We start from the raw sequence: 26184 nt of genomic DNA, 5'->3' as shown, positions 1-26184 counted from the left end.
AGGTATCTTTTTTTTTTTTTTTAAGTTTCTTTCTTTTGTTGTTGTTTTTTTTTTTTTACTTTTTTTTTCTTTCTTTCTTTCTTTATTTATTCAGTGGGTTTTGTCATACATTGATATGAATCAGCCATAGATTTACACGTGTTCCCCATCCCGATCCCCCCTCCCACCTCCCTCTCCACCCGATTCCTCTGGGTCTTCCCAGTGCACCAGGCCCGAGCACTTGTCTCATGCATCCCACCTGGGCTGGTGATCTGTTTCACCATAGATAGTATACATGCTGTTCTAGGTATCTTTTAAATGCTCCTCCACATGGGAGGTTCACAAGTGTACCCTGCAAACAGCACTTCAATAAAGTATTTGCGTCCTCACTAAGCATTTATGGAGTTGATGGAAAAAAACCAAAGCCAATGTGAGCCAGCCAGGATAAATTCTGTCTGAATTCTGGGTTACAGGGGCAAGGGGCACAGGCTGTGTAGTAGCTGGTGGGTTGGCATCGAAGAGATGGGAGTACTGATGAATGAAGAATCATTGTGCCTCAGTATAGCAAGCTTACGTATCACACTGCTCTAAGTATGCACATGTTTTCATAGACACATTCACATATACACCCTGAGCGTTGCATCTCACAGCAGGGTTTGTATCCTCAACCTCATGAGCTCTGAGGGGTTCGATCTTGCTTACTAAGCCAGAGTAGATGCCTGCTGCTTTTTCCTTCCTTCATTTCAGCCCTGGAACTTAGGACCAGGGATACCTTACCCTCAGAACTTATTCCAAGGGGAGAATAGTTTCCTGTTACCTGACCCTATCCTACCATGATGGTTCTCAAAGCTGGCCTTGGTCCTGGCAGAAATCCAGTCCTCCGGCTCTGTACAGCTTTCCAAGATATAGGGTGGAGAATGGAGGCGAGTGGAGCAGAATATCATGTTTGGGGACAATTGGAGATGAGTGTTTGGGGAGTTCTGGAGAAACTTTGACATACTTAGAAGAAGGTCTGCAGTTTTGGGGCAAAAGAGGTGTTATGGGGACTGTGGGGCAGAGTCAAATGCTGCTTTCATTGCACTTTCACCCTAGTCATAATTTTAGCTCCTCCAGGGCCTGGCCAGTCTTTGGGTGTGAGCTGTGCCAGGCAGTACTTTAAAATGTGCTTGGAATTTAATTTACCAACATTAAACTGATAAATTTATATTGCATTGACTAAGTGATGATATACTCAGAGATCAATGCCACTGAAAGAAGATTTATTACTTACAGTCCCCGGTAGGAAGAGGGCACACTATGCCATACAGTACCACATGGGGAAGCACCAGGGTTGGTCAGGAGGCAGAAGGAGCAGGAAGAAAATATGGGTAAAAAGTTTTTATTTCTATAGTGGTAGGAAGTTTTTAGGTGAGGACATCCCCTATTAGGTAGGAAACAAAACCCAATTTTGGGTTTTGTGGTTGAAAGGTTCGTAATATGACTTTCAAGCACCCACAAAAGTCAGACCACAGGGGAAATGTAAACAACATTGGTCATTAATTTTCTCATGATTTCAAGATGCTGACTCATCAGTTACAGAATATCAAGAATGATTATTATAAGTGGTACGAGAATACATGGTAGGGCCTCCAGGGCTCTGAGGGCAGGATGTGCCAATGTGTTGTCATGGAGACAGTCCCAGAGTTGTTGGTGTCCCCTACACTGACCAACCTCCTGGATACGATGCAGGTGACACAGAGGGACTCAGATGTGAAGGGCTTGAAACAAAACTTTTTCAAATAGCCACAGAAACTGAGACTGGGGCTGGAGCCAAGATGTCAGGAGAGATTATGAGGGTCATTGCACTTTCGATCATTTCAAAATCTGTGGTTATTTTGTGATAACCTCCTTACAAATTATGAGATCCATAGGGCTGGCATGGGGTGTCTTGATTATTGCTGGGTCCTTAGAGCTAAAACTATGCAAGGTTTTAGGTACCTAAATATTTATTTGACAACCAGAGATGAGAGTTGAATCAGGTAAAGATCCAATTTTGGAGGAAGATGTGTCAGTTCGCAAGAGGTTTTCCTACCATCCCTGCCCTTCAGTCATGTTGAGCTAGAATGGGTAATGAAGGCCACTTTGGTGGTTTCTGATGGATTCAGGGTGCTAAAAATAAGTTTTTCATTGATAATGTACACACCTGTCCCAAGAGAAGACTCTCTTAGAACAGGTGGCTTCTGCCACCTGGTAGAATCCTGACCAACAGCACAAGGAGGGTGATAACTGGCCATCTTGCCTATCTTAGATGCAGGAACAAAATTCTTCTGGAGTCAGCTATGCATCTTGCTGTCTTTGCTTTTCCAGGATGGGAAGATCAGATTCCTCCTGGTGGAGCCACCATCCACAAGACATCTTGAATAACCAAGCTGAGGTCCTCTAGTTGCAGACTGACACCCCTCCTGTGTGGGAGACAGCATTTTGACCATTTGGGATCAAGTTGGATAGAGTTGAGCCAGGATGGGCAGCAGGGAACACAATTTTAAGTTCCTGGAATCACAACAAAACAACAAAAATAATCTTTTAGTCCAAAGAGTATTATTTACTGTGTGTCAATTGCTAGGCTAAGCACTTATCTATGTGGCAGGAAACTTCACAGAGGCATTCGTTTGGGCTTTGTTCATTTTATCCCTCCTCTCATCGTAAAAAAGTTCCTGAAGCTTTGTATCCCCCAGACTTAAAGCTTTTCAAATTGCAGTGTCAAAATAGAAATGTTCAGAAACTCTCTGCCCTGGCTTTTGTTTATAAAAACAGGGCTCCCAAGAGGGAGGAGACATATGTATACTTATGACTGATTCATGTTGATGTTTGGCAGAAACCAACAAAATTCTGTAAGCAATCATTCTTCAATTAAAAATAAATAAATTTTAAAATAATAAAACAGAACAATTATAACAATATACTATAATAAAAAAAAAAAAAACAGAGCTCCAAGGTTTTCACAAAAAATTCACCTAAGGGTGGATTGTGCCGAACTGTCTGTGAGGGCTTAGAGTTGAAGAAGCAGATGCTTCTGTACTTCTGAGGAAGGAGATTCTCTAAGACTAAGGGAAGAAATGGGATTCTTGAACATTATATTAGTTTTCTTTTACTGAAGTAACATATTGCCACAAATTTAATAGCTTAAAACAGTACTCATTTATTATCTCACAATTCTGAGTCAGAAATCTGAGCAGTGTGGCTCAACTGGGTCCTCTGGCTCAACTGGGCCTCCCAAAACCAAAATCAAGGTGTCAGTTGGGCTGGGCTGTTATCTGAAGTCTCTGGGAAGAGTCTGCTTCCAAGATCATTCAGCTGTTCAAAGAATTCAGTGTCTTTTGGTCGTGGAACCGAGATCTTTACTTCCTTGACACATGGCCCGTTTATCTTCAGGCCACTGGAGGCATGTTAAGTCTTTCTCATTCTCCAAATCTCTTACTCCTGCTTCTCTTATAAGACTGAGAGATACCTCCGCTTTTTAGGATCATATGATTAGACTAGGCTCATCCAGTTAATCCAAAATAATCTCCATATTCTAATTAATGTCAGCAGGTTATCAGCCTTCATTATATCTGTAAAGGCCCTTTTTGCCATAATCACAGAAATAACACCAGAGGGCAAAGATAATGGGAGCCAAAATTCTACCTATCACAGGGTTACTGGGAAGGAAAGCAGCCTGGACCCCACTTTCACCCCAGGCTTAGAATATGGAACCCTAAGGATCAAATCTTTGGAAACCGCAGAAACATCACTTTGCCCCAGGGCGTACTGGAGTCTCAAAGCAGCGTCCACTAGAGGGAGCACAGGCTTGAGTGAATGAAGCGCATACCTGCATCACCAGCATGGTCCCACTGCCACTCAGCCTCCTGGCCTCCAGATACTCTGTCCAACACAAAATCCACTGATATTTTTATAAGACCCTAAATTTGGAGGAAGAGAGACTGGAAAGAAAGTCACAAAATACAAGGAAATTAAATCTTCAGTAAAATAGTTGGTTAAACATTTAGATGACAATTGTCTAATTTAGAGAATCAAGGAAAAATCCAATTTTTTATGACACTAGTGGTAAAGAATCCACCTGCCAATGCAGGAGACATGGGATATACAAGTTTGATCCCTGGGTGGGGAAGATCCCTTGGAGGAGGAAATGGCAATGCACTCCAGTATTCTTGCCAGGAGAATCTCATGGACAGAGGAGCCTGGCAGCTTACAGTCCATAGGGTCACAAAGAGTCAAACATGACGGTCTGAGCACAAATGCAATCATTTGTAACTGCTATATGTAAATTATCTCATTTGGCTCTCATAGCAATAATAGGAAAATTAAATTGCTTTATGTTAATTTTTCCAAATCAGGAAACTGAAGCCCACGGAGGAGCTAAAAAAAATTACATAGGATTTTGTAAATTTGGACTTCCCCAGTGACTCAGCAGTAAAGAATCTGCCTATAATGTGGTAGAACTGCAGAAGACGCAAGTTTGATCCCCGGATCAAGAAGATCCCCTGGAGAAGGAAATGGCAACCCACTCTAGTATTCTTGCCTGGAAGATCCCATGGATGGAGGAGCATGGCAGTCTACAGTCCACAGGGTCACAAAAAGTCAGACACGACTTAGTGTCTAAGCAACATCAACAAAATTGTAAAGCTATTTATGCCAGGTCCTGGGCTAAGTGCATTGTCTCAGCTAATCTTTATAAACTATGAGAAACATGCTATTATTTCCCCATTTTGAAATGAGGAAACAAAGGCTCTGGGGGATTAGATAATTTGTCCAGTATCACAAGGCTCCTAAGTCACATGGAATGAAACCTAGGTCTGTCTGTTTCTTCTGGGGAGATAAGAAATGGAACTGCCTCAGCTTGAGGCCAAGGACAGGCAAGTTCCTTCTTTTCTTGAGAATGACTGTTGCAGGCTGTGACGGCGGTAACCAGGTGGTAACCAGGGGAGAAGGAGCTACTCATGGTGCAGAGCAGCACTTGTGACTCACCAGCAAGCCAGTGTCCTGAAGTGTGATCTCAAGGCTATCTACCTAGACAAAGGACCACCCACTGCTCTGGAGAAGATCTGCTAGTTCCAGCTCTCTGCCCTCATGCATGCAGCTGTGGGAGGAGTTGGGGAGTCACCACCAGATTCCTTCAGGGGTTTCAAAACTGGGCCCCCCTGCTGACAGCCCAGCTGCTTCTGGCTAAGCTCTTCTCCCCACCCCATCTCCATCCCCACCTCTGTAGGACCTAGGTCCTCACCCATTTCCCTCACTGGGTCACTAACCTCAGAACACCTTGGCCTGGCTAAGACTTGAGATGTACATTCCCCCTCAGTGTTCCCAGTTAGCCATTTCCCCACAGGAGTTTCTTCAGCCCACCCTGCTTCACCTTTTTCTTGCTGAGGGTTTGACTGCTAATGGCAAATACAGATAGAAATAAAGTAGCCAGCTTGGGGGGAAATCAGATTCACAGGGAGTCTGGCCATCCAATCCAGGGAAGATCTGGTACAAACACTGGAGCCAGGAGCAGGAGGACAGGTGGGTGGATCCCAGCTTGCAGGCGAAGCTAGGGTTTGGTTTGAGGCTTGGATCAGAGGTAGATGATCAATCTGGGTTGAAACTTGGGTCAGGGCATAGCCCAAGTCAGCGCAGGTTTTCGGCTGCCCTAAAAGCACAAAAGGTAAGAGTTTGGGGCCAAAATGTGCTGATGGTCAATCAGTCAGATGGTTCTGAAACATCACTTAGTAGCTGGGGGACTCCGTCTCCTACAAAACTGAAAGAAATGCTTGGAGAATTAAAATGTAAATGAGATTATGAATGGAAACTGTCTATCGGTGCCTGACAGAAAGCAACTGCTTAATAATGAATGATAGCTAAGACCATTATTCTTACCTCTCTAGCAGGTAAGAATGGGAGAAGGCAACGGCACCCCACTCCAGTACTCTTGCCTGGAAAATCCCATGGACGGAGGAGCCTGGTAGGCTGCAGTCCATGGGGTCGCTAAGAGTCAGCCGCGACTGAGCTACTTAACTTTCACTTTTCACTTTGATGCTTTGGAGAAGGAAATGGCAACCCTCTCCAGTGTTCTTGCCTGGAGAATCCCAGGGACGGGGGAGCCTGGTGGGCTGTCGTCTACGGGGTCGCACAGAGCTGGACACGACTGAAGCGGCTTAGCTGCAGCAGCAGTAGCAGGTAAGAATATGCCTTAGAGGGTCCTGGGGCTCATGGGTTGTGCAGCCTTCCTTGGCCTTGGGCCTAGGGGCTGTGCTGGCAATGCCAAGTCTGGCCAGCAGAGGGCGAAGTGCTGTCTTTCTCTCCCCTCCCAGCTCCCTCCCAGGCCTCAGGAGTGCTTTCCTTGCACAGCTGGGAGAATTACCCAGGGAGAAATGGAATCTTAAAATCCGGATCTTGACTGATTTAAGAAAAACCTTATTGAAATTTTCGAAAGAAGACAGCAGTGGTGCGGCTGAGCGACATTACTGAGGAAGTTATGCTAAATCAGAGCTCAAGGTATGGATACCTGTTGAGGGCAGCACATGGAATGGCTGGGACCATTCAGGACTGCCCTCTCCCACAGTTTGAAAACTCGTGCTTTTCACCCAGAATGCATGGACTCTCCCTGTGTCTGGCACTGCTTTTCCATTTTCAGTACCTTGGCCTGTTGTCCTCAGCCTTGCCCTTCACCAGCAGGTCTCACAGGGCCCCAGAGGCACAAATGTATTCCCGGAAGCCTTCTCTGTGTTTAGCCTCCTGGGTGAGCCTTCCTATGGCCCTTTTAGCCCTCAAGTAAGGCCCTGACCTGGGCCAGGACCAGTCTTCCCTCGGTTTCTTTCCTCTGCCCAACATCCCTACATGCTCCGGCTCCTGCCCATCTGTCTTCTCAGCTCACTGCCTCTTTGTTTAATCATGCCAAGAGAAGGACCTTCGATGTGGGCAGGGAGTGTGTGGGCAGGAGCTCAGCAGAGAGGCATATCTGCGCATCACAGAAATGCAGAGAAAAGAAAGGCCTTGAAAGGCGAGGGGAGGAGGCCACCCACACAGTCACAGGGGAGAGACTAAGCCACTGGGCCAGCAGGCTCCCCAAGGAGTAAATGACTGGTTTCCCTCCTAGCTCTGGATCCCAGCTGCCTGTGTGTCAGGGTCAGGGCTGTGGAGGCAGAGCGTGTTCAGGACCACCGTGCATGAACACTGGGCTCCCCAGGGCAAGTGTTGATGTTTTGTGGACCTTCAGGTTACCTGGAATAAACCCTACCTTATCAAGCAGGTTATTTGGCTGTGCATTCAACACTATGTGCTTTTCTCTTTCATTCTCTCCCTTGCATATTTACTGATGTATTGTTTATTTAAACATTCCCCTCTTATCTCAACTGTGATATAGAATATTGAAAAAAGGATCATGTGCCCACCTTGGGTAGTAGCCTGGGTGACTCAAACTTCCCCAAGGCAAAGGTGATTGTTCTAAGCCACAAGAGTCAGGCAAGGTGGACCAGCACCCCTGCAAGGCACACACGTGCATGCGTGTGCACACACATACACACACACACACGGGCAGGCACCAAAAAACAGAAAACTGACAACCTTGACAGGACAAGGCCTGAGTCAGAAAGGCAGCTTCCCTGAGGACCGAACCTGGCCCTATTTAAGGGCCTCCTGCACTTTCTTCCTTGATCTAGCTTTCTGACTTGTTCTGAAATAAGGGTCCAGGTCTCTGTCCTCTGTCTATTCATACTGACTTTGAAGTTCTCTTTCTGCTGTGATCTAACGTTCCGCTGTTTCCTGGCCCTCAGCAATCTCACGTTCTCTCCAAATGTTGGCTTAATCCCTGGCACAAATAGAATCTCCTGATTCTGAGAAATGAGGTTTGACTCTGCTTAGTGTTGCATCTTCATCTCTCCTCCTTCTTCCTCGGCTCATGGTATGTCCCTCTTCCCCCATGTGAAAAAAAGTGAAAGCATCAGTCACTCATGTCAACTCTTTGAGACCCAATGGACTGTAGCCCACCAGGCTCCTCTGCCCACGAAATTTTCCAGGCAAAAATATTGGAGTGGGTAACCATTTCCTTCTCCAGAGGATCTTCCCAACCCAGGGATCAAACCCAGGTCTCCTACAATGCAGGCAGATTCTTTACCACTGAACCATCAGGTAACCCCACTAGTATCTATGACTTTTTTCCTCTTTACAAACCATCTTCTTGAAACAATTTACACCCACAAACTCCTGATCTTCACTTCCCATTACCCATCTGCACTTGGTTAGAGGGGATAAAATGAGCAAGGTACATAGGTGATGAATAATATGGAAGGCACCACAAAATTATAAGCAACTCAAGGTTCCTTGAGCATAAAAAAATAGAAAAGAAATGAGAGTAGTGTAGGGAGTGGTTTGAGAAACTGTTGGAGAAAAGGACAGATGCCAGACACTTGGAATACAGACAAGCAAAAGGGTGACAAGACATGTTAATTGTGGGACTACCATGGTGGTCCAGTGGTTAAGAACCCGCCTGCCAATGCAGGGGACACGAGTTAGATCCCTGGTCCAGGAACTAAGATCCCACATGCAGCAGGGCAATTAAGCCCATGTGCCAGGACTACTGAGGTGGTGCTCCAGAGCCTATGTGCCCCAACTACTGAAGCCCCCTCACCCTAGAACCTGTACTAGGCCACAACAGAAGTCATAGAGAGTAGCCCCCACTTACCACAACTAGAGTAAGCCTACACGTAGCAACAAAGACCCAGCACAACCAAAAACAAAATAAATAAATTTTTTAAAAGAAATGTAAGTGTGAGAATTACCGTAATGAATGAGAGATACAGGTATTACAGAAGTCCAGGGGTTAAGAGGCATCTAATCCAGATGTGTGGGGTTAAGGAAAGCTTCTCAGAGGTATTTCAGCTTCCATAAATCCTTTTCCAAGATTAGCAAACTCTCATATCCTCAATTTCTTTGAACACTCTCTCAACTGCCCTGTTAAAGAAAGCTAGTCACTGCATGACTGAGGGTGGCTTATCCACACCCACAGTCACCTGCAAGAAAGGGCAACAAGGAAGAGAGAATCCACTCCTTTCCTTGAAGAACTTGATCTGGAAGCTGTACTTAAGGCTTCCATCCACAACCGCTGTCAAGAATGTAGTCAAAAAAGCCACACTTAACTTCAGAAATCTAGGAAACATAATGTGGTTGCCATGACATTTTCATCTATATACTTATAATCTGGTTGCCATGACATTTTATTCTAAAATTATTCTTTTCTACTAGCTTTTTAAAATTGAGTCTCTACTCACATCAAAAGGTAGGACCCTCCACACGTACACTGGGTTCCATACTTTGCTGCCTTTTCTCAAGAAACTTGCATTAGTGTCTCTGTTTCTCTTGCCTCTTGGTTTCTGTCTGTCTTTCTCTCTCCTTCAGTCTTTTCTACACGTTGCAGTAATTCGATCTGCCACTAAAAACGTTCTAGTTCTTCCATATTAAAAGTCTTAAATTCCACATCCCCCTCCAGTTACTACCCTTTTTCTTTTCCTTAATCACTACTATTCAAAAAGACTTGTCTCAAGTCACCTGCTCTCCTTCCTTCCATCGCATTCAATGTTCAGTATATCTGATCCATCTTCTGTCTCTAATGAAAAGTGAAAGTCACTCAGTCATGTCCTCACTCTTTGTGACCCCATGGCCAGAATACTGGAGAGGGTAGCCTTTCCCTTTTCCAGGGGATCTTCCCAACCCAGGGATTGAGCCCAGGTCTCCCACATCGCAGGCAGATTCTTTAGCAACTGAGTCACAAGGGAAGCCCAGGAATATTGGAGTGGTTAACCTATCCCTTCTCCAGGGGATCTTCCCAGCCCAGGAATTGAACCGGGGTCTCCTGCAGTGCAGGCAGATTCTATATAAACTGAGCCATTGGGGAAGCTCTAGGACCTCACCAAAATGGCTCTTTCTGTGGCCAAGGCTCTCCAGGTCCCTGAATTCTGAGTACATTTCTCATCCTCGTTATCTTGGTCCAGAAGCAGCATTTGAATACATTCAACGTGTCTCTTTTTTCTTATATGATGTCTTTCTCCCCTTGTTCTCCCCTCACCCTGCCAAATGCTCCTTCTTGGGCTCTTTTGCAGGTTGGTCTTTCTCTATCCAGCCTTTAAATAATGGTATTTTCTAGACTTCTCTCTCATCTGGTCCTCATTTCTCCTTATTCAACATACTCTCGTTAATTCTGTGGTTTGCATTAGTTCCTACAACCTATGTATTCAGCTTCCTACTGGAATTCCTACTTATGTGTCTAATAGGCATCTGAAACTATACTTGTCCAAAGTGGACCAGATTCCCCGGTGGGAACTTCTGTCTGATAGCTATTACTTTCTCTATGAAGTCAAGGGCTGTGTTATTTGTTGTGAGTAAAAGTTGGGGTGTGTGTGTGTGTGTGTGTGTGTGTGTGTGTATAGGCACTCACCAGAGTTAGAGATGCAATAAGAGAATTTATGAATCAAGAAAATTTGAAAAAAAAAATTGCAAAATGAGAAGAAGAAGGTGACCAGAGAAACAATAAAATTTCTACTCATTCTGGGAAGCAGCATACTAGGAGCACCTGAATTCTGATTTCCCAACTCCCTGGCTTTGAATTATGGCTTTTTTTTCACCTAGTAGCTTTGTGACTTTGGATAAGTTACTCAAACTCTCTCTGAGCCAGTTTTTTCATTTAAAATGATAATCAATTATATTGTGCTCAAATTTGCAGTTTTTTGTGAGGATTAAAGGCCATATGCTTGGAACAGTAGGTGATTATCAAAATTTCACCAGAAATATTATTCATTTTAAATTTCATCCTTCTCTGTCACTTTCCACAAACAAATGGCCTCTAAATTCTGTCTCTCATTCAGCCTTGCAAGGCAGGAGACATGGGTTCGATCCCTGATCAGGGAACTGAAATTCTACATGCCAAGAGGCAACTAAGCAGGCACACAGCAACTACTGAGCCTCCTTGCCACAGCTGGAGGGTCCCTGTGCCACAGTGAAAGATCCCGTGTGATGCCACAAAGACCCGAGGATGCAACCAAATAAATAAATAAACATTTAATAAATAAATAAATAATGTCCCTCTTCCTTCTAAGTATCTCTCAGATCCATCTTTTCCACTACTTCCATGACTTTAGTTCAAACTACTGTGAGTTCTTCCCTGAATTACTGTCATGGATTCCCAATTGATCCCACTCCTAAAGTGGCTCTCCACACCAGTTGCTACTGCAATCTTTCCAAGGTTTCCTAAATCTTAACAAATTTCCAGTGTCCTCACTTCTTCCTTGCATGGCTTGCAAGAGTCTGCATTTGCTACCTCCTGAGATGAGAGGTGTGTTACTTTCTAGGGCTAGAGTAACAAATTATCATGAAATTGGTAGCTTAAAAACATGTGTTTATTAGCTCACAGACAGTATAGCTGGGTTCTTTGCTCAGAGTGGTTATCACCAGGCAGAACTCAGAGTGTCATTCAGACTCAATTCTCTTCTGGAGGCTCTGGGAGAAAATCTGCTTTCAGGTTCATTCTTCTTATTAGCAGGATCCAATTTCTGTGGTTGTAGGACTATGGTCCCTATTTTCTTATTGGCTGTCAGCCAGAGATGGCTCTCAACTAGAAGCCATTCTTAGGCATTTGTTGTATGCCCTCCTCCATCCTCAAGCTAACTACAGCCACCCCCATTCCTTGCGTCATTGCCCCCTCCATTTTCAAGCCAGCTACCTTCTATCAAATCTTGTTCTTCACATCTCTTTGACTTCCTCTTCTGCTGCCAACCAGAGAAAACTTGTGGCTTTTGAAGGGATTCATATGATAAGGACAAACTGGATAATCTACTATAAGGTCAACTGATTAGCATTGTTAATTATATTCACAAAAATCCCTCTTGTCCTTGTACCATAATCTTAGGAGTAGTGTCTTGTCACATTCACAAGTTCCACCCACACCCGAGGGAACGAGATCATACAAGAGTGACAGTCATTAGGAATCACCTTGCAATTCTGCCTACCCAAGAGGGAAAGCAGGGAGAAACACCCCTGAGAAATGCTGAGATCTTGAGCTGAGATCAGAAGGATGAGTAGAAGTTAACTGAATAAGGAAGGAAACCTTCCAGAGAGAATGTGCAGAGGACATGTAACTAAAAGACATACATCCAAAAACTGAACTAAAAGAAGGCAAGTGTCTTCAGTGGAGAGAACAAGAACCATAGTGATTTGAAACAAGGTAGTTAGAGAGGTCAGTAGTAGTCAGGCCATGCAGACTTCATCAGTTCAGTTCAGTTCAGTTGCTCAGTCGTGTCCAATTCTTTGTGATCCCATGGATTGCAGCACGCCAGGCTTCCCTGTCCATCACCAACTCCCTTACTCAATCTCATGTAAGGAAACTTACTCAACCTCATGTCCATCGAGTCAGTGATGCCATCCAACCATCTCATTCTCTATCATCCCCTTTTCCTCTCACCTTCAATCTTTCCCAGCATCAAGGTCTTTTCAGATGAGTCACTTTTTCACATCAGGTGGCCAAAGTATTGGAGTTTCAGCTTCAGCATCAGACATTCCAATGAATATTGAGGACTGATTTCCTTTAGGACTGGCTGGTTGTATCTCCTTGCAGTCCAAGACTTCATAGACTCTATTAAAATGCTTTCTCTATTCCCAGAGCAGAAGTCCAAAGAATGGCATAATCAGATTTGTATTCCAAACACAGCACTCTGGTTACAAGGTGGAGGGTGGATATAAAGAGGCATCCATTAAAATGTGGACAACTTAGGAAGCTGGGAGAATAGTACAAGAAACAATGGGCAATGTCAGTGGAGATACAAGCATAATGATTCAAGGAACACTCAGTAGCTAACATCAACAGCACTTCGTGATTGATTGAACATGGGAGAGAAGCTGTTATGTTCCCCAGGAAGCAGACTGGAAGACAGAGATTACTGTGGAGGATGTTTACTAAGGAATGCTCTCTGAGTCAACACCTGTGTAAGAAAGAGGATGAACGTGGGATCCAGGAAAGGGAGAAGCTGAGCAGCCCAACAAAGACCTCAATCAACCCCAGCGAGGAGCTGGGAACATCTTTCAAAGTTGCCCTCTGTCGGAGTGAGGGAACTGAATCTTTATATCTTCCTGCTGATCAGTCATTGACTGCAGGATGCCTCAGAAAGGGAACCTGACCTTGAATGAGCTAGCTTTCTTCAGCTCAGGCAACTCTTGAAGGGACTGACAGTTGAGGGCTATCTTCCAGCAGCATTCTCTGTGAAAAAGGAGACTAAATTCTTCTCTTTCTTTTTGAGCAGAAATCTGGGCTTTTCATCACAACCTTCACCATAGGGGTGCAGGAGAATAAGGGAGTGGGGCATTCAAGATGATCTGTAAATTTCTGATCTGTGCATCTTGATGGATCACTTAGGACCATATGTTGTCATCACAGATTTACCTGTCATTTTCCCCTACTAGCTTGGGAAATTGGCACTGACTGTATTGGACAGCTAGTGTACAACCCTATACCTGGCACATTGCTGAATAAGTGAACGCCAGTCTATTTCTCCTATTTCCACTCCACTCCCCTCCCCCCTACATTGCCTTTGCTTCCCTGCCCCCACACCCTACCCTCATCCAATATGGGAAAAGCTCACCGGGTTATCTGAGCCCTCACCTGTGCTGGAGCTGAACAAACAGCAAATCCGGCTGCTATGGTGGGGAAGGCAGGCGGTGCCAGGAGAAGGGGGGTTGGGTTGACGACATTCCCACTGACCTCAGGCTTAAATCCTCTTTCAATATCTTTAGCCTCTATAAACTCAGTGCTAGCTGGATCAGGTCCTCTTCAAAAGACTAACTGGATAAGTTTCTGAATTCCCGATAAACTCAGACCTCGCCCCCCTGTCTAATGTTCTCTTTGAGTGATAACTCCCACCTCTGACAGCTACCGCTGTCAGGCCAGAGAATGAAATCCCCAGTTAGTTGAAGTTTCTTCGGAATGAAGAAGAATGACACGGAGCAGGGAGGAAACATTAGTGGGGGCAAGTCCCACCCAAGTAGCGGAACCCACCGCAGTCCTGCGCATGCCCGCTTCAGCTGCGTTCCCGGTGCACCCTAGAGCTCCCCTTCCAGCCCCCCAACCCCCCAGCACCCCCACCCCGCGCCACCGTGGGAACCTGACGCCCTACACCGGCTGCTACACCTGCGCTGAGAACAAACAGGGAGCTTCAGTGTGTGGGGTGAGGGTGGGCGCTGCCTGGAGACCACAGAGAAAGCCAGCCGCCTCCTCCCTGGTTAAGCCTGCGCTGGGCTGGGAACCGAACCATACCCCACCTTCACCCCGCCTCACTCCTGTTTATCCCGGGGAGTTCTCGCCGCTACCCCGGCCGCCCCTCGATCCCCAAGTCACTCTTCCTCCAGGCAGCCCTTTCCCCCAGCGGAGCGGGAAAGCTGCCCCATCCCCATCGTTGCCCGCTGGGGAGGGTTCCTTGGGCGCTTTGCGTGGAAGCCTGGGTGTTGGGCCTGATGTAGGAGGTGAGGGTGCGGGGAACAAATGCGGGGGCTACCCCGAGGCGAAGAGCTGCAGGGAAAGACCAGCGATGGTGTCGCGGTCACTGCGGCCACTGCGGCATAGTAGGGTACCGTGGCGCTTCCCGCGGGCTAAGGCGTCTGCGCCGCAGCCGGTGATCCCAGCGTCTTGGGGGCCACCTCCTGGTTCCCCGACCCACCAGGAAAAGATGCTAAGCCCCGCGGCAGCCGCGCCCTGTCCCTCTTAACGCTGCCTTCTTACCCAGCCTCGCTCCCCGCAACCTCTCCATCCACTACTAACCTCTCCCCAAACCTCGCCAACACACACAGATACACACGCTCCCGAGAATCCCCCCGAATCGGGACTCTGGTGAAGGGGAGCGGGCGGGAAGGAAATCTCTAAGAGAAGAAGGGAGAAATCTAGGGGGTGGGGTGCGGACAGCCCCGCCGGGCGGAGGCAGGACAGCGCCCGGGCGAGGGGCGGAGGGGCGCGAGTAAGTCAGGAGCAGGAGAGGGAGGCGGAGAGTCCCCTGGCTGGACAGAGGCGGTCCCGAGCTCCGGAGGGAGGCGAGCAGAGGCGGGGCGCGCAGAGGCGGAGCGGAGGGACAGGGGCCAAGGTTGGGGGCGGGAACCAGGCGGGGCGCGAGCCGCCGCCGGAATCGCGGCGGGAGCAGGTGGAGCCGCAGCGGGAGCTCGCCCGGGCGAGCGCTGGGAGGCGGCGGCTGAGCCGTGGCCATGGAGCTGCTAAAGCCAAACCGGAGCGTGCTGGGATCCGGACCCGGGCCGGGGGCTTCGCTGTGCCGCCCAGGGGGCCCCCTCCTCAACGGCAGCGGCACCGGCAACCTCAGCTGTGAGCCCCCACGCATCCGCGGAGCCGGGACACGAGGTGGGTGCCTCCCTAAGCCCCCTCCGCGAGCTCCTTCTCACTGCACCCCACAACACTCACAGAGGCCCCCATAGCCTCCTCAAACGCCCACACTGTCCCTTCATAGTATTCCCTCCGTCCCCAGACAGCTCCCCTGCCACGTCTGTCCTTCACAGCTGATAAAACTCCACCGCAGCTTCACACTACCTGGTCAGAGTCCCTTCGCACCCTGGTCCCCTCGCCACCTCCAGAGCTCTTGGTCACCCCCAAAACGCAGCATCTTCGCCAACACACAGCCCACTGCTAGAGAGAGACAGTGAGAAGGCAAGGACCTCCTCTGGCCAATCCCTTCCAAGTCTCTCCTCTCCTTCTGCAGTCAGTTCAGGGAGACTCAGTGGGAAAGGAAAGGAAGGAAGGAAGAAAGGCAAGAGTGGGGGGATGAAGGGGACTGGCTGCAGGCAGAGGCAGTCTGGAAGACCTGAATGGGAAGTTACAGACAATTACAGTCTCCTGTGTTGCCCACCCCAACCCCTTGCCTTCCCCAAGAGATCCCCTAACCTGAATTAGGCTGGAGGTTGGGTTGGGGGCTGCTCTCCACTGCCCTCTTCCTCAAATCTCCTTGCCTCCCAAGCTGGAGTTCTTCTCAAGGCTCTATATCCTCTCTCTTTTGGTGTCTCCAAGTAATGTCTCTAGGTCCCTTCCAAGCCCCCTCTCCATCCTGCCTTTCCTTAGGTTTCACCCTTCTAGAGCCTGGCTGCCCCATTCATCATCCCCTCCCTTGTACCACCTTTCTCTCCCACCCCCAGGCTGCTTTCACTCACCCAGTCCCTGCAATGACTTTCACTCCTCCCGTCACTCAACATCTACATTTTCCTGATGACCCAGCTCAAGTCATATTTTCCCCTTCCCATACCTTTTCTTTCCTTGAGTGGTTACTAGACTCCTGCTACTATAGTCCCTGGGCTAGGTGCCAGGTACAGAGGACTAAACTAGACCCAGTCTGGACTCTCATCTTCAATGCAGGAAAGAGACAAAAACCGATGGGAAAACCACAGTCAGCATTTAGAATTCCCATAAGAGGGACCAAATTGTGGGCACCCAAAGGAGATGGGATCTGAAACTTCAAAGAGGGAACCTTGAAGTTGGAGTTCAGGAGGCAGAAAAGTAATAAGTGGCATTCCAGGAGAGGGAATAGCATTAAGCAGGAAAGTATTCCAAGTTCTAGAAGGGAAAATGGGAATAAATTGTAACTGAACGATTTATTCACCTCCATAAAATATGGGATGCTTTCTCAGCTCGTTGTTATACACTCTCTCATTCTTACACTTGGATACTTTCACTCAACAAATATTTATTGAATCAGAGATTGTGCTAGCCACTAGGGACAAGAGTAAACCAAAACTGTCACAGTTCTTATTTCAAGGAGCTCACAGTTCAGTGGGGGAGGCAGACAAGTAAGCAGGGAATTGCCGGACAAAGAGGGACGTGCCTTGAGAGGGATGTGGGAACACAGAAGAGGAGCACCTCTAGCCTAGCTTAGCTTTGGGAATCAAATTTGGCCTCCTGAGGAAGTAGAGGGTAAATTGAAATAAAAAGTAAAATGCTGAAGGAAGTACTATGTGACAACCTAGAGGAGTGGGAGGGGGTGGGAGGTGGGAGGGAAGTTCAAGAAGGAGGGGACATATTGTATACATGTGGCTGATTCATGTTGATGTATGGCAGAAACCAGCACAATATTATAAAGCAATTCTCCTCCAATAAAAATTTAAAAAGAAAAAAGCTGAGGGAAAGTCAGCCAAATGAAGGGGCAGAAAAGGCAAAAAGCATCTCAAGCAGAGGAACAGTATGTATAAACACCCAGAGTTTAAATCCACAGCACTTTCGTTCAGTGTATCACAGTTTCTGAGTGCCTGGAACATGTACCATAAGAGAAGAATGATCAACACTCAGGATGAAGACCAGCCTAGAGAGATCCCAGAGAAATATATGGAACTGTCTAAGGAGTGTGGATTTTATCCTGAGGTCAATTGAAACTACCGAAAGGTGCAGTCATGCTGCCAGGATTAGTTCTGTAGTAAAGAGGATGGATCGGAGGACAAGAGATGGGGAGAGGGGCATCCTTTCGAAGGCTATTATGTTACATTGGCCCTGGTGAAAGATGATACTGGCTTAGGCTAAGCTATTGGCAGTGGAGATGGAGAGAACTGGATGGCTTGGAGAGACACTTCACTTCCTTGGTGGCTCAGATGGTAAAGCATCTGCCTACAATGCAAGAGACCCGGGTTCACTCCCTGGGTTGGGAAGATCTCCTGGAGAAGGAAATGGCAACCCACTCCAGTATTCTTGCCTGGAAAATCCCATAGATGGAGGAGCCTGTAGGCTACAATCCATGGGGTTGCAAAGAGTCGGACACAACTGAGCGACTTCACTTCAGGAAGTGAAATCCACAGAACTTGATGATTTATTAGAAATGGAGAGGGAAGAAGAGGTCAAGGGACGACATCCAGGTTTCTGGCTTAGACAACTGGATGGTTGTTGTGCTGTATATTGAGGATAACAAGGAAGCAGAAACAGCTTTGAAGGAGGAGATTATCCATTCAATTTGGAACCCACTGAGTTTAAATGCTAGTGAAATATCCAGGTGGAGTTGCCCAGTAAGCTGTTGAATCCAAGGATCTGGGAGGTACTGGGAGCTGGAAATGCAGACTTGACAGGTTTTTGTTTGTCTAGAGGAGGTAATGAAAGCCATGAGACTAGATTAAATCATACAAAGATTGTGTCAGATTTAAAAAAAAAAAAAAAAAGAGGTCCTGGGATAGGACCTTGAGGAAGACCAATTTTTAAAAGCCAAGCAGAAAAAGAGGAGTCCATGAAGGAGATCTTGATGAAACCATTAAGCAAGGAAGAAAGAAAAAAAGGAAAATTTCAAACAGGGTATCACATGCTGCCCATTTAAGTCAGATAAGGTCAGAATAGCATCCTTCGGATTCAATGGAAAGGACATCTTAGGAGGAGCTGTGGAGTTAGGATTAGGATGTTATTACTGACTATGGTCAGTTGAAGTTTGAGCCATGGAGCAGGGGTTATGAGACGTGAACTAAGGCATGCAGATAAAAACTTCCATATGTTTTGAAGAGAAAGAGAGAGACAAAGAAAAAACAGGATAGTTCTAGAAATAACATGAGGTTGGGGAAGTGTGTGTGTGTGTGTGTGTGTACATGCTTGTGCACATATAGTTTGTCTTTTGAATGTGTATGTGTTGCAGAGACAAAACCATTTTTTAAATGTTGATGGGGAATGGGCCAAGAGAGAGGAAGGTTGAAGTGCAGAAGACAGAGAGGCTAGTTGATAGAGTAAGGGACCTTGAGCAAGCAGAATGTGCAGTGATTCAGAGCCCAAGTCATCTAGACACTGCTGCCCACACACACCTGGATGTGACACCCAGCAGTGACTGTCAGCCACACTCACTCAGCTATTACCCCCAAGATGCATCTCACCCAGGCTCACCCAGTGATCCCAGTAGAAATGTGGCTGTTACCCACGTTATTCTGAGATAATCTGCATACACTTAAATGTTTCCCATGTTCACTCAGAAACTACACACAGGATGGACTTGTGGACACAGAAGGGGAAGGAGAGGGTGGGACAAACTGGGAGAATAGCACTGATGTATATGCATTACCGTTTGTAAACCAGATAGCTCGTGGGAGGCTGCCGTATAGCACAGGAAGCTCAGCTCAGTGCTCTGGTGACCTAGAGAGGTGGGATGAGGAGGGGTGGGAGTGAGGCTCGGGGGGAGAGGAGGTAATACAGCTAATTCATGTTGTTGTGCAGCAGAAACCAATACAACGTTGTAAAGCAATTATACTCCAATTTTAAATATAAAAAAAAATGGGAAATAAAGAAGCTGCCCACAGAAAAACAGATGCCACCCACACTTACTTTAATATTGCCCACTGTCATTTCGATATTCCTGATCCATCAAACACACATGCTTTCATTTTTTTTATTATCCACATATAATCAAATATTGCTCATGCTTACTTAAGGAACCCATCTCCAGGTATTACCTATAAAGTCATAGATATAACTCTTACATATTCAGATAATACCTGCAAAGACTCAAATACTACCTGTGGTCACTCAGACGCTCAGTTATTTTACTCAATCAGGTTAACATCCTAATCTGTTAACATCTCATATTTACACTCACTTAAATATTGCCCACATACACTTTCATATTACTTCTGGCCAGTCATCTAGGACCACCGTCAGCTGGATATTTCCCTCATTCACATACAGACCTCTGAATGTAAACCATGCTTCCTGTAGATGTTATCTACAAAACGAGATGTTATCTGTAGACCCTGGCTCATTCAAATGTTACAACACTTACTCAGATATTACCTAAGCTAAAAAGTAACTCACACTCAATCAGATATTACCTATAGACACATAGCTGTTACCCTTCTCTAGATAATGCCCACAGAAATATATGTTAACCTCACCCACCCAGATATCATCTCTAAGACTCAAGTACTCCCAAGGCTCACTCTGCTCCTGTTCACAATCAGTTAGATGCTATCCATGCTCACCACAGAGGCATGGGTACCACTTTGATGTCTGTGTGATGGGTAACCAGATCCAACACACCAGTGAACGGCAGGATCTGAGGCATCAGCAGCTTCACTGTTCTGTAGAATCATTTCTTAGAAAAGCCTATTCTTGTTTTATGTGACATCATCTGGATTTTTGTACCCACAGTTGTCTGCCCACAGAACAAATGCAGATGCTCTAGACCAGAAGCAGAACTGAACTGTTCTAGTCTTCTGAGTCCCCTGGTCTGATTTCTGGTCTGCTCGCATGGCACAGTGGTAAAAGAACCCACCTGCCAATGTAGAAGATGTAAGAGACTCAGGTTCAATCCCTAGGTCAGGAAGATCCTCTGGATGAGGGCATGGCAACCCACTCCAGTATTCTTGCCTGGAGAATCCCATGGACAGAGGAGCCTGGCGGGCTACAGTCCATAGGGTCACAAGGAGTCCGACATGACTGAGCGATTTAGCACACACTCATCCCCAGCAGAATGACACCCACAGGTAGACTGTCAAGGCACTGATGGCTGTACCCCAGGTGAATGAATAAGAAATGTGCTTTTCACAATTCAGAGTGCCATCCAAGCTTTAGGTGTGGTTATTGAATCAAGAAGTAGCAGAAAGGGAACTCCTGGTGGTCCAATGGTTAGGACTCAGTGCTGTTACTGCCAGGGCTCCACAGTGCAGCAAAAAAAAAAAAAAAATTTAGTTGAAGAGAAACATCTGGGGGACAAAGGAGGGTGTGAGAGAGATAATAGAACAAGAGAGATAAGGGATGGGAGGAGAGGAGAGGAGAGGGGCATAGAGGGGCAGTGGACTGAAAGGAGACACAAAAAATTCAAGACAGACCACCTGTTCTATTTTCTTGGGTCCAAGGACCTCTCTGACAGAGATCCCCCCTCCCAAAGTTCTTTATTTCCCCCTATACGCACATACACACACACACCTCAAATTGTCACACATAAGCAAACCTTCCATAAGCCTTCCCTGCCGAGAGGGAGCCCAGCTTCTAAATGAGACATAGATGGTTTGTGTATAATAGTAAAAGTAACACCTCCCAAATCACAACCTGTTATTGACCCCTTCCCCTGTACCACCCAAAAGATTCTCCAACATGGGTCTCCAAAGAAACGGAGCAGCGAAGCAGCAAGGAGAGCGCATGCTGGAGCTTTAGAAGCACAGAGATGAAGGATGGATGGGGAAAAACAGAGCAGATGCATTTATGTGGACAGTGACAGAGATCCCTTTCAGATTCATTAGCAAGCAGGTGTTAACACCTCCTGTGCAGGGAGCATTATGCCAAATGCTAGGGACATGCTGAAGAACAGGATGGGCATTGCCCCTTCCCTCAAGAGCTCATAGGCTAGTGGCAGAGACAGAACATGAACAAAATAATACGGTAAGAAATGCCAGGGTAGAGTATGGTAGTGGCAGCATGATGAATGACAGAGAAGTGAGGGGGTAGCAGGAGACAAAGCATTTTGGAAATGTAGAGACAGGATTCTGTTCTGATCTGGCCCCTTACTTGCTGTGTGCTCTGAGAAAGTAATGTCGTGGCTGGATTCAGTGAGGGTACTGTGCTGCTTAGTCGCTCAGTCGTGTCTGACTTTTTGCGACCCCATGGACTGTAGCCTGCCAAGTTCCTTTGACCATGGGATTTTTCATTCAAGAGTACTGGAGTGGGTTGCCATTTCCTTCTCCAGGGGATCTTCCCAACCCAGGCATCAAACCCACATCTCCTGTGTCTCCTGCATTGCAGGCATTTCAGTTAGGAGGTTTCTTGTATATAGCACTTCCTTGAAGTCTACAACAACTTCTGGATAAGTATGTAACTATTGATATGGGGGGAAAAAAACAGTTTAATTTGGGAGTTAAGGCAAAAGTCAGCCAATGTATGGGGCTATGAAGAATGATGCAGCTCTGGGCCCTTCCCTCCCCTCAACCTGGCAGGCTCTGTCCCTGCCCTCTCTCCTTCCAGCCTCCAGTCTCCCTCACACTGAGGCCATGAGCACGGGTGACTGGGTCCAGTTTAATTCAATTCAGTTTTGTCTTGGTTGTGACATGGCAGCCCAGTGATGAATCCTTCCCCCCAACAGGCAAGGACACAAGTGACCAGGGTCAGCCCTTGTCTAGCCCAGCAGCGCTATGTGTGCTTCCTGTGAGCTCCCAGAGCATTCTGTTATTCTTCAACCTCACTTCTTATCACACTGTGTGACATATCTATTTATATGTCTGAGTTTCCCCCTAGACTTCTAGAATGTGAGCGCTCAGATGAGAGCTCTCGGGGCATTTGTCATGTTCATCTCTTTGTCCCCAGTGCCTAGTATAAAGATAATCCTCTGCAAATGCTTGTGGAGTGAGAGTGAATGTTTATAGATAATTAAAATACAAGGCAGAAAGTAAAGGCCATTCTAACAGATGTGTAGGGAACATGCATGGGTCAGAGGAAGGGGAGATTAGCTCCAAATAAGGTGCCCAGAGAGGCCTTATAGAGGAGGGAGCAGTCAGTCCGAATCTTGAAAGACAATGGTAAGTAGGGGTTCACCAGATAACAGAAAACAAGTTTGTTATTGAGAGTCATTAATTGGGGGGAGGAGGGTATTAATAGTGGTGGGGGTGTGGTGAAAGAGCATTTTAGGCTGAGAAACCAACGTGAGCAAGAGCAAAGGAGAGTCATGAGTGCACCTGATGCCTTCCAGAAACTGAGTCATCTGGTGGCTTAAATGAGTGCATTGCAGGGATGAGAGCGGAAAAGGCCAGTTCTGGGAGAATCTTGATGACAAGCTGAAGACAGTTGAGAGTAGGTAAAGGGTCTTTTTGCTTGTTTTTTTAGTGATTATTTTTGTTTTTTAAGACAATAAAGACGATCAGACCTGTGTCTCAAAAGATAGCGGTCAACAGGGTTGAATGCTACCAGGAAGTCATCAAGTAAAATAGGCTGAGAAGGGACCTTTGGATTTGGTAGTTAATGCTTAGTAACCATGAGAAGAATTGCAATGAACACTTGTGAACAGTAATGGGGAAGAGGTCACTGGCTGGTAATAGATTGAGGAGTGGATGAAAAGGTGCAAATAATCTCTTCGAGAAGTTTGGCTGCAAAGAGAAGGAAGGATTTGGAGCAAAGCTTGAGAACAGACAGGGTTTCTTAAGGAAGGGTAGAGTTAGGCCACTTTAACCAGGCTTCTAGAGGTTAAAAGGATAACAGATTCAAGTTCACCATTTACTGAGTGGGTCCTGGGCCAATGGGGGAGGGGGGAGGATTTGGGAAGCAGGGGATCTGACTGGGTAGTAGGGCTTGAAGAGTGGGGAATAAGTGAGACTGGACAGCCCAGCTGAGTTGGGGCCAGACCCCCTATTGCCACCTCACCTCTTTCCTACCCAGAACTGGAGCTGGCCATTAGGGTCACCCTCTACGCTGTGATCTTTCTGATGAGTGTTGGAGGCAACGTGCTCATCATCGTGGTCCTGGGGCTGAGCCGCCGTCTGAGGACCGTCACCAATGCCTTCCTGCTCTCACTGGCAGTCAGCGACCTCCTGCTGGCTGTGGCTTGCATGCCCTTCACCCTCCTGCCCAATCTCATGGGCACATTTATCTTCGGCACAGTCGTCTGCAAGGCGGTTTCCTACTTCATGGGTAGGTAAACAATCGCCCTGCCTGCCTTGGCCCTCTCCTCTCCTAAAGTCCTTGCCGAATGTAGGGGTCTGTCTTCGTCTGGAGTGTGGAGGTCACCCTGGGGAGTGTGTAGCGCAAGTTTCCTAGGTAACCCTTTCCTCTTCCTTCCTAGGGGTATCTGTGAGCGTGTCCACGCTAAGCCTCGTGGCCATCGCCCTGGAGCGATACAGCGCCATCTGCCGACCACTGCAGGCGCGCGTTTGGCAGACGCGCTCCCACGCGGCTCGTGTGATCATAGCCACGTGGATGCTGTCCGGACTGCTCATGGTGCCCTACCCAGTGTACACGGCCGTGCAGCCAGCGGGGCCTCGTGTCTTGCAATGCATGCACCGGTGGCCCAGTGCACGGGTTCGCCAAACCTGGTGAGGGTGCCTATTAGCCATTCCTGAGAATTCCCTTCTCTTATCTCCATCACTCACAAGCATTACCCAGAACCTTGCTCCAACAAGTACCACGACCCACCACCCTGGGATCCCCACTCAGGGCTCCTCCCCAGTTCTCTAGCCCTTCCCAGCTGTACCCCCAATCCTACCTCTACCTCTGGGACGCGGTCACCAGCCCTAGAAACAGTTCTTCAGTCTTCCTCCATCAGTGATTATAGCTGGACAGGGACCCGCTGATTGGTCTGCGCTCTGTCTCCAGGTCGGTACTGCTGCTCCTGCTCTTGTTTTTCGTGCCTGGGGTGGTTATGGCGGTGGCCTACGGGCTTATCTCCCGTGAGCTCTACTTAGGGCTTCGCTTTGACGGTGACAGTGACAGCGAGAGCCAGAGCCGGGTCGGAAGTCAGGGAGGGCTGCCCGGTGGCACAGGACAAGGTGGGTGAAATCCAGGAGGGGGCGGGACTTTGTGAAGGGGCGGGGCATAAAGTGGGTGGGGCGGAAAGGTGTGCGATTTAGAGGATTCAGCCTCCAAATCTGACCGCGTATGGTCTGGGCTCAGGTCCTGCCCAAGCGAACGGAAGTTGCCGGTCTGAGACCCGGCTGGCGGGTGAGGACGGCGACGGCTGTTACGTGCAGCTTCCGCGCTCCCGGCCTGCGTTGGAGATGTCTGCGCTGACCGCGCCCACGCCCGGCCCAGGATCCGGCACCCGGCCTGCCCAGGCCAAGCTGCTGGCTAAGAAGCGCGTGGTGCGGATGTTACTGGTGATCGTTGTGCTTTTTTTCCTGTGTTGGTTGCCCGTGTACAGCGCCAACACGTGGCGCGCCTTCGACGGGCCCGGCGCACATCGCGCACTTTCGGGTGCGCCCATCTCCTTCATCCACTTGCTAAGCTACGCCTCTGCCTGTGTCAACCCCCTGGTCTACTGCTTCATGCACCGTCGCTTTCGCCAGGCCTGCCTCGACACCTGCACCCGCTGCTGTCCCCGGCCTCCGCGGGCTCGCCCCAGACCTCTGCCGGACGAGGACCCTCCCACCCCCTCCATCGCCTCGCTGTCCAGGCTGAGCTATACCACCATCAGCACGCTGGGGCCTGGCTGAGGGGTGGAGCGGGAGCGGGGCTGAGGCAGGACAGACGGATTCCGACCCGCTCAGCCCCGTCCAAACACACAAGAGACGCAGACCAGCTGACGCGAGAGACTGACTAACCCCAATGGCCAGGAAAGGGTGGCTTACCTGACTCGAAGGAAACAAACCAGACCCTCACACAGGAAAGGAGGCACTCAGTGAGGGACTGAGCCCAGCACACAGACTTGGCACTGACCTTGGACAGACCCAGCGTCCCTAGCCGTGGACTGTCTCCACACTGTGGAGACCAACGGGGGCTGACCTGCCTCTCACACATATAGCAGTGGCATTGAGTCTTTCAGGGCTCTGGAGCCTGGCACAGGAATGACTCCTGAGATGCTCCGCTCTGCCCCTCATTTGACCTCACAGTGCCCTTCCCCAATCAGTGCTGCAAACACCAACCTGCCTAATCTCACACTTCCTGGACCAACAAGCTGTTTTGCATCAAGTCCCTTCATTCCTTTCCAGTTAAATGCTATCGGCCTGCCCCTCACCGGACTTTTTCAAGAAATAATAAATGACTTGGTTTCCCCCTCAATTTCCTTTTTGGACTTTTCTGGGGCACGTGAGGGGGCACGGGATTTGGGAGTCTTCTCTGTCAGGTCCCTCCCCCTGCTGCTCACTCCTGTGCATGACCCCCTGCCAATAAGCGCGTGGTCTGAGTCTAGACGAGGCTGTGTGGATTCTCTCCGAGTGGTCAACCTGGACCCACCTCACACAACAGTCATGAAGCTGGGAATGAGGATAGGGTGGGATACCCATGACACATCACCATTCCTAAGCACACTGTCCTAAAGTGGTCCCCTTGTTAGGGTACTGTATTAATAGATGCTTATTAAAATTTTAATGAAAAAAGGAAGCACTGTATGTTAAGACTCAGTTTATTCACTGTGTATTTGTAATAATGTGGGGTCAGAACATAACAGATATACAGAATTAAAGGGTTGGGCCTTTCAATGCACTGTTACCTGTGGGAGCACCTTTTACTGGCCTGCAACAAGGGGAGGTGCAGTGGGAAAGGAGGTGGGGGACTGAACCTGAATAAAAGTCCCGGAAATC

At 47.8% G+C, this 26184-nt stretch overlaps 1 protein-coding gene and 1 long non-coding RNA gene across 3 annotated transcripts; one reads left to right on the top strand and one right to left on the bottom strand.

Moving 5' to 3' along the window:
• Positions 1 to 1496: 1496 nt before the first annotated feature.
• Positions 1497 to 16190, bottom strand: LOC122450373. The gene is made up of 3 exons (XR_006272107.1): positions 15911 to 16190; positions 3827 to 3938; positions 1497 to 2508 (listed from the first exon to the last, which is right to left on the bottom strand). It is a non-coding gene; the product is annotated as an uncharacterized LOC122450373 (long non-coding RNA).
• Positions 15092 to 25984, top strand: CCKBR (cholecystokinin B receptor). 2 transcript variants are annotated; one of them, XM_043482687.1, is made up of 5 exons: positions 15092 to 15373; positions 23330 to 23581; positions 23733 to 23982; positions 24263 to 24435; positions 24560 to 25984. In XM_043482687.1, the coding sequence occupies exons 1-5, from the start codon at positions 15223 to 15225 to the stop codon at positions 25096 to 25098; spliced, it is 1365 nt and encodes a 454-aa protein (XP_043338622.1). In that variant the 5' UTR covers positions 15092 to 15222; the 3' UTR covers positions 25099 to 25984. The 2 variants fall into 2 exon arrangements, with proteins under 2 accessions (XP_043338622.1, XP_043338623.1); XM_043482688.1 differs by lacking the exon at positions 23330 to 23581.
• The last annotated feature ends 200 nt before the right edge of the window (positions 25985 to 26184 follow it).

This window comes from Cervus canadensis, chromosome 11, assembly GCF_019320065.1.
Source record: "Cervus canadensis isolate Bull #8, Minnesota chromosome 11, ASM1932006v1, whole genome shotgun sequence".
Lineage (NCBI taxonomy): Eukaryota > Metazoa > Chordata > Mammalia > Artiodactyla > Cervidae > Cervus > Cervus canadensis.
The sequence above is the reverse complement of the archived record's forward strand: the minus strand, read 5'-3'. Positions and strand labels throughout refer to the sequence as shown.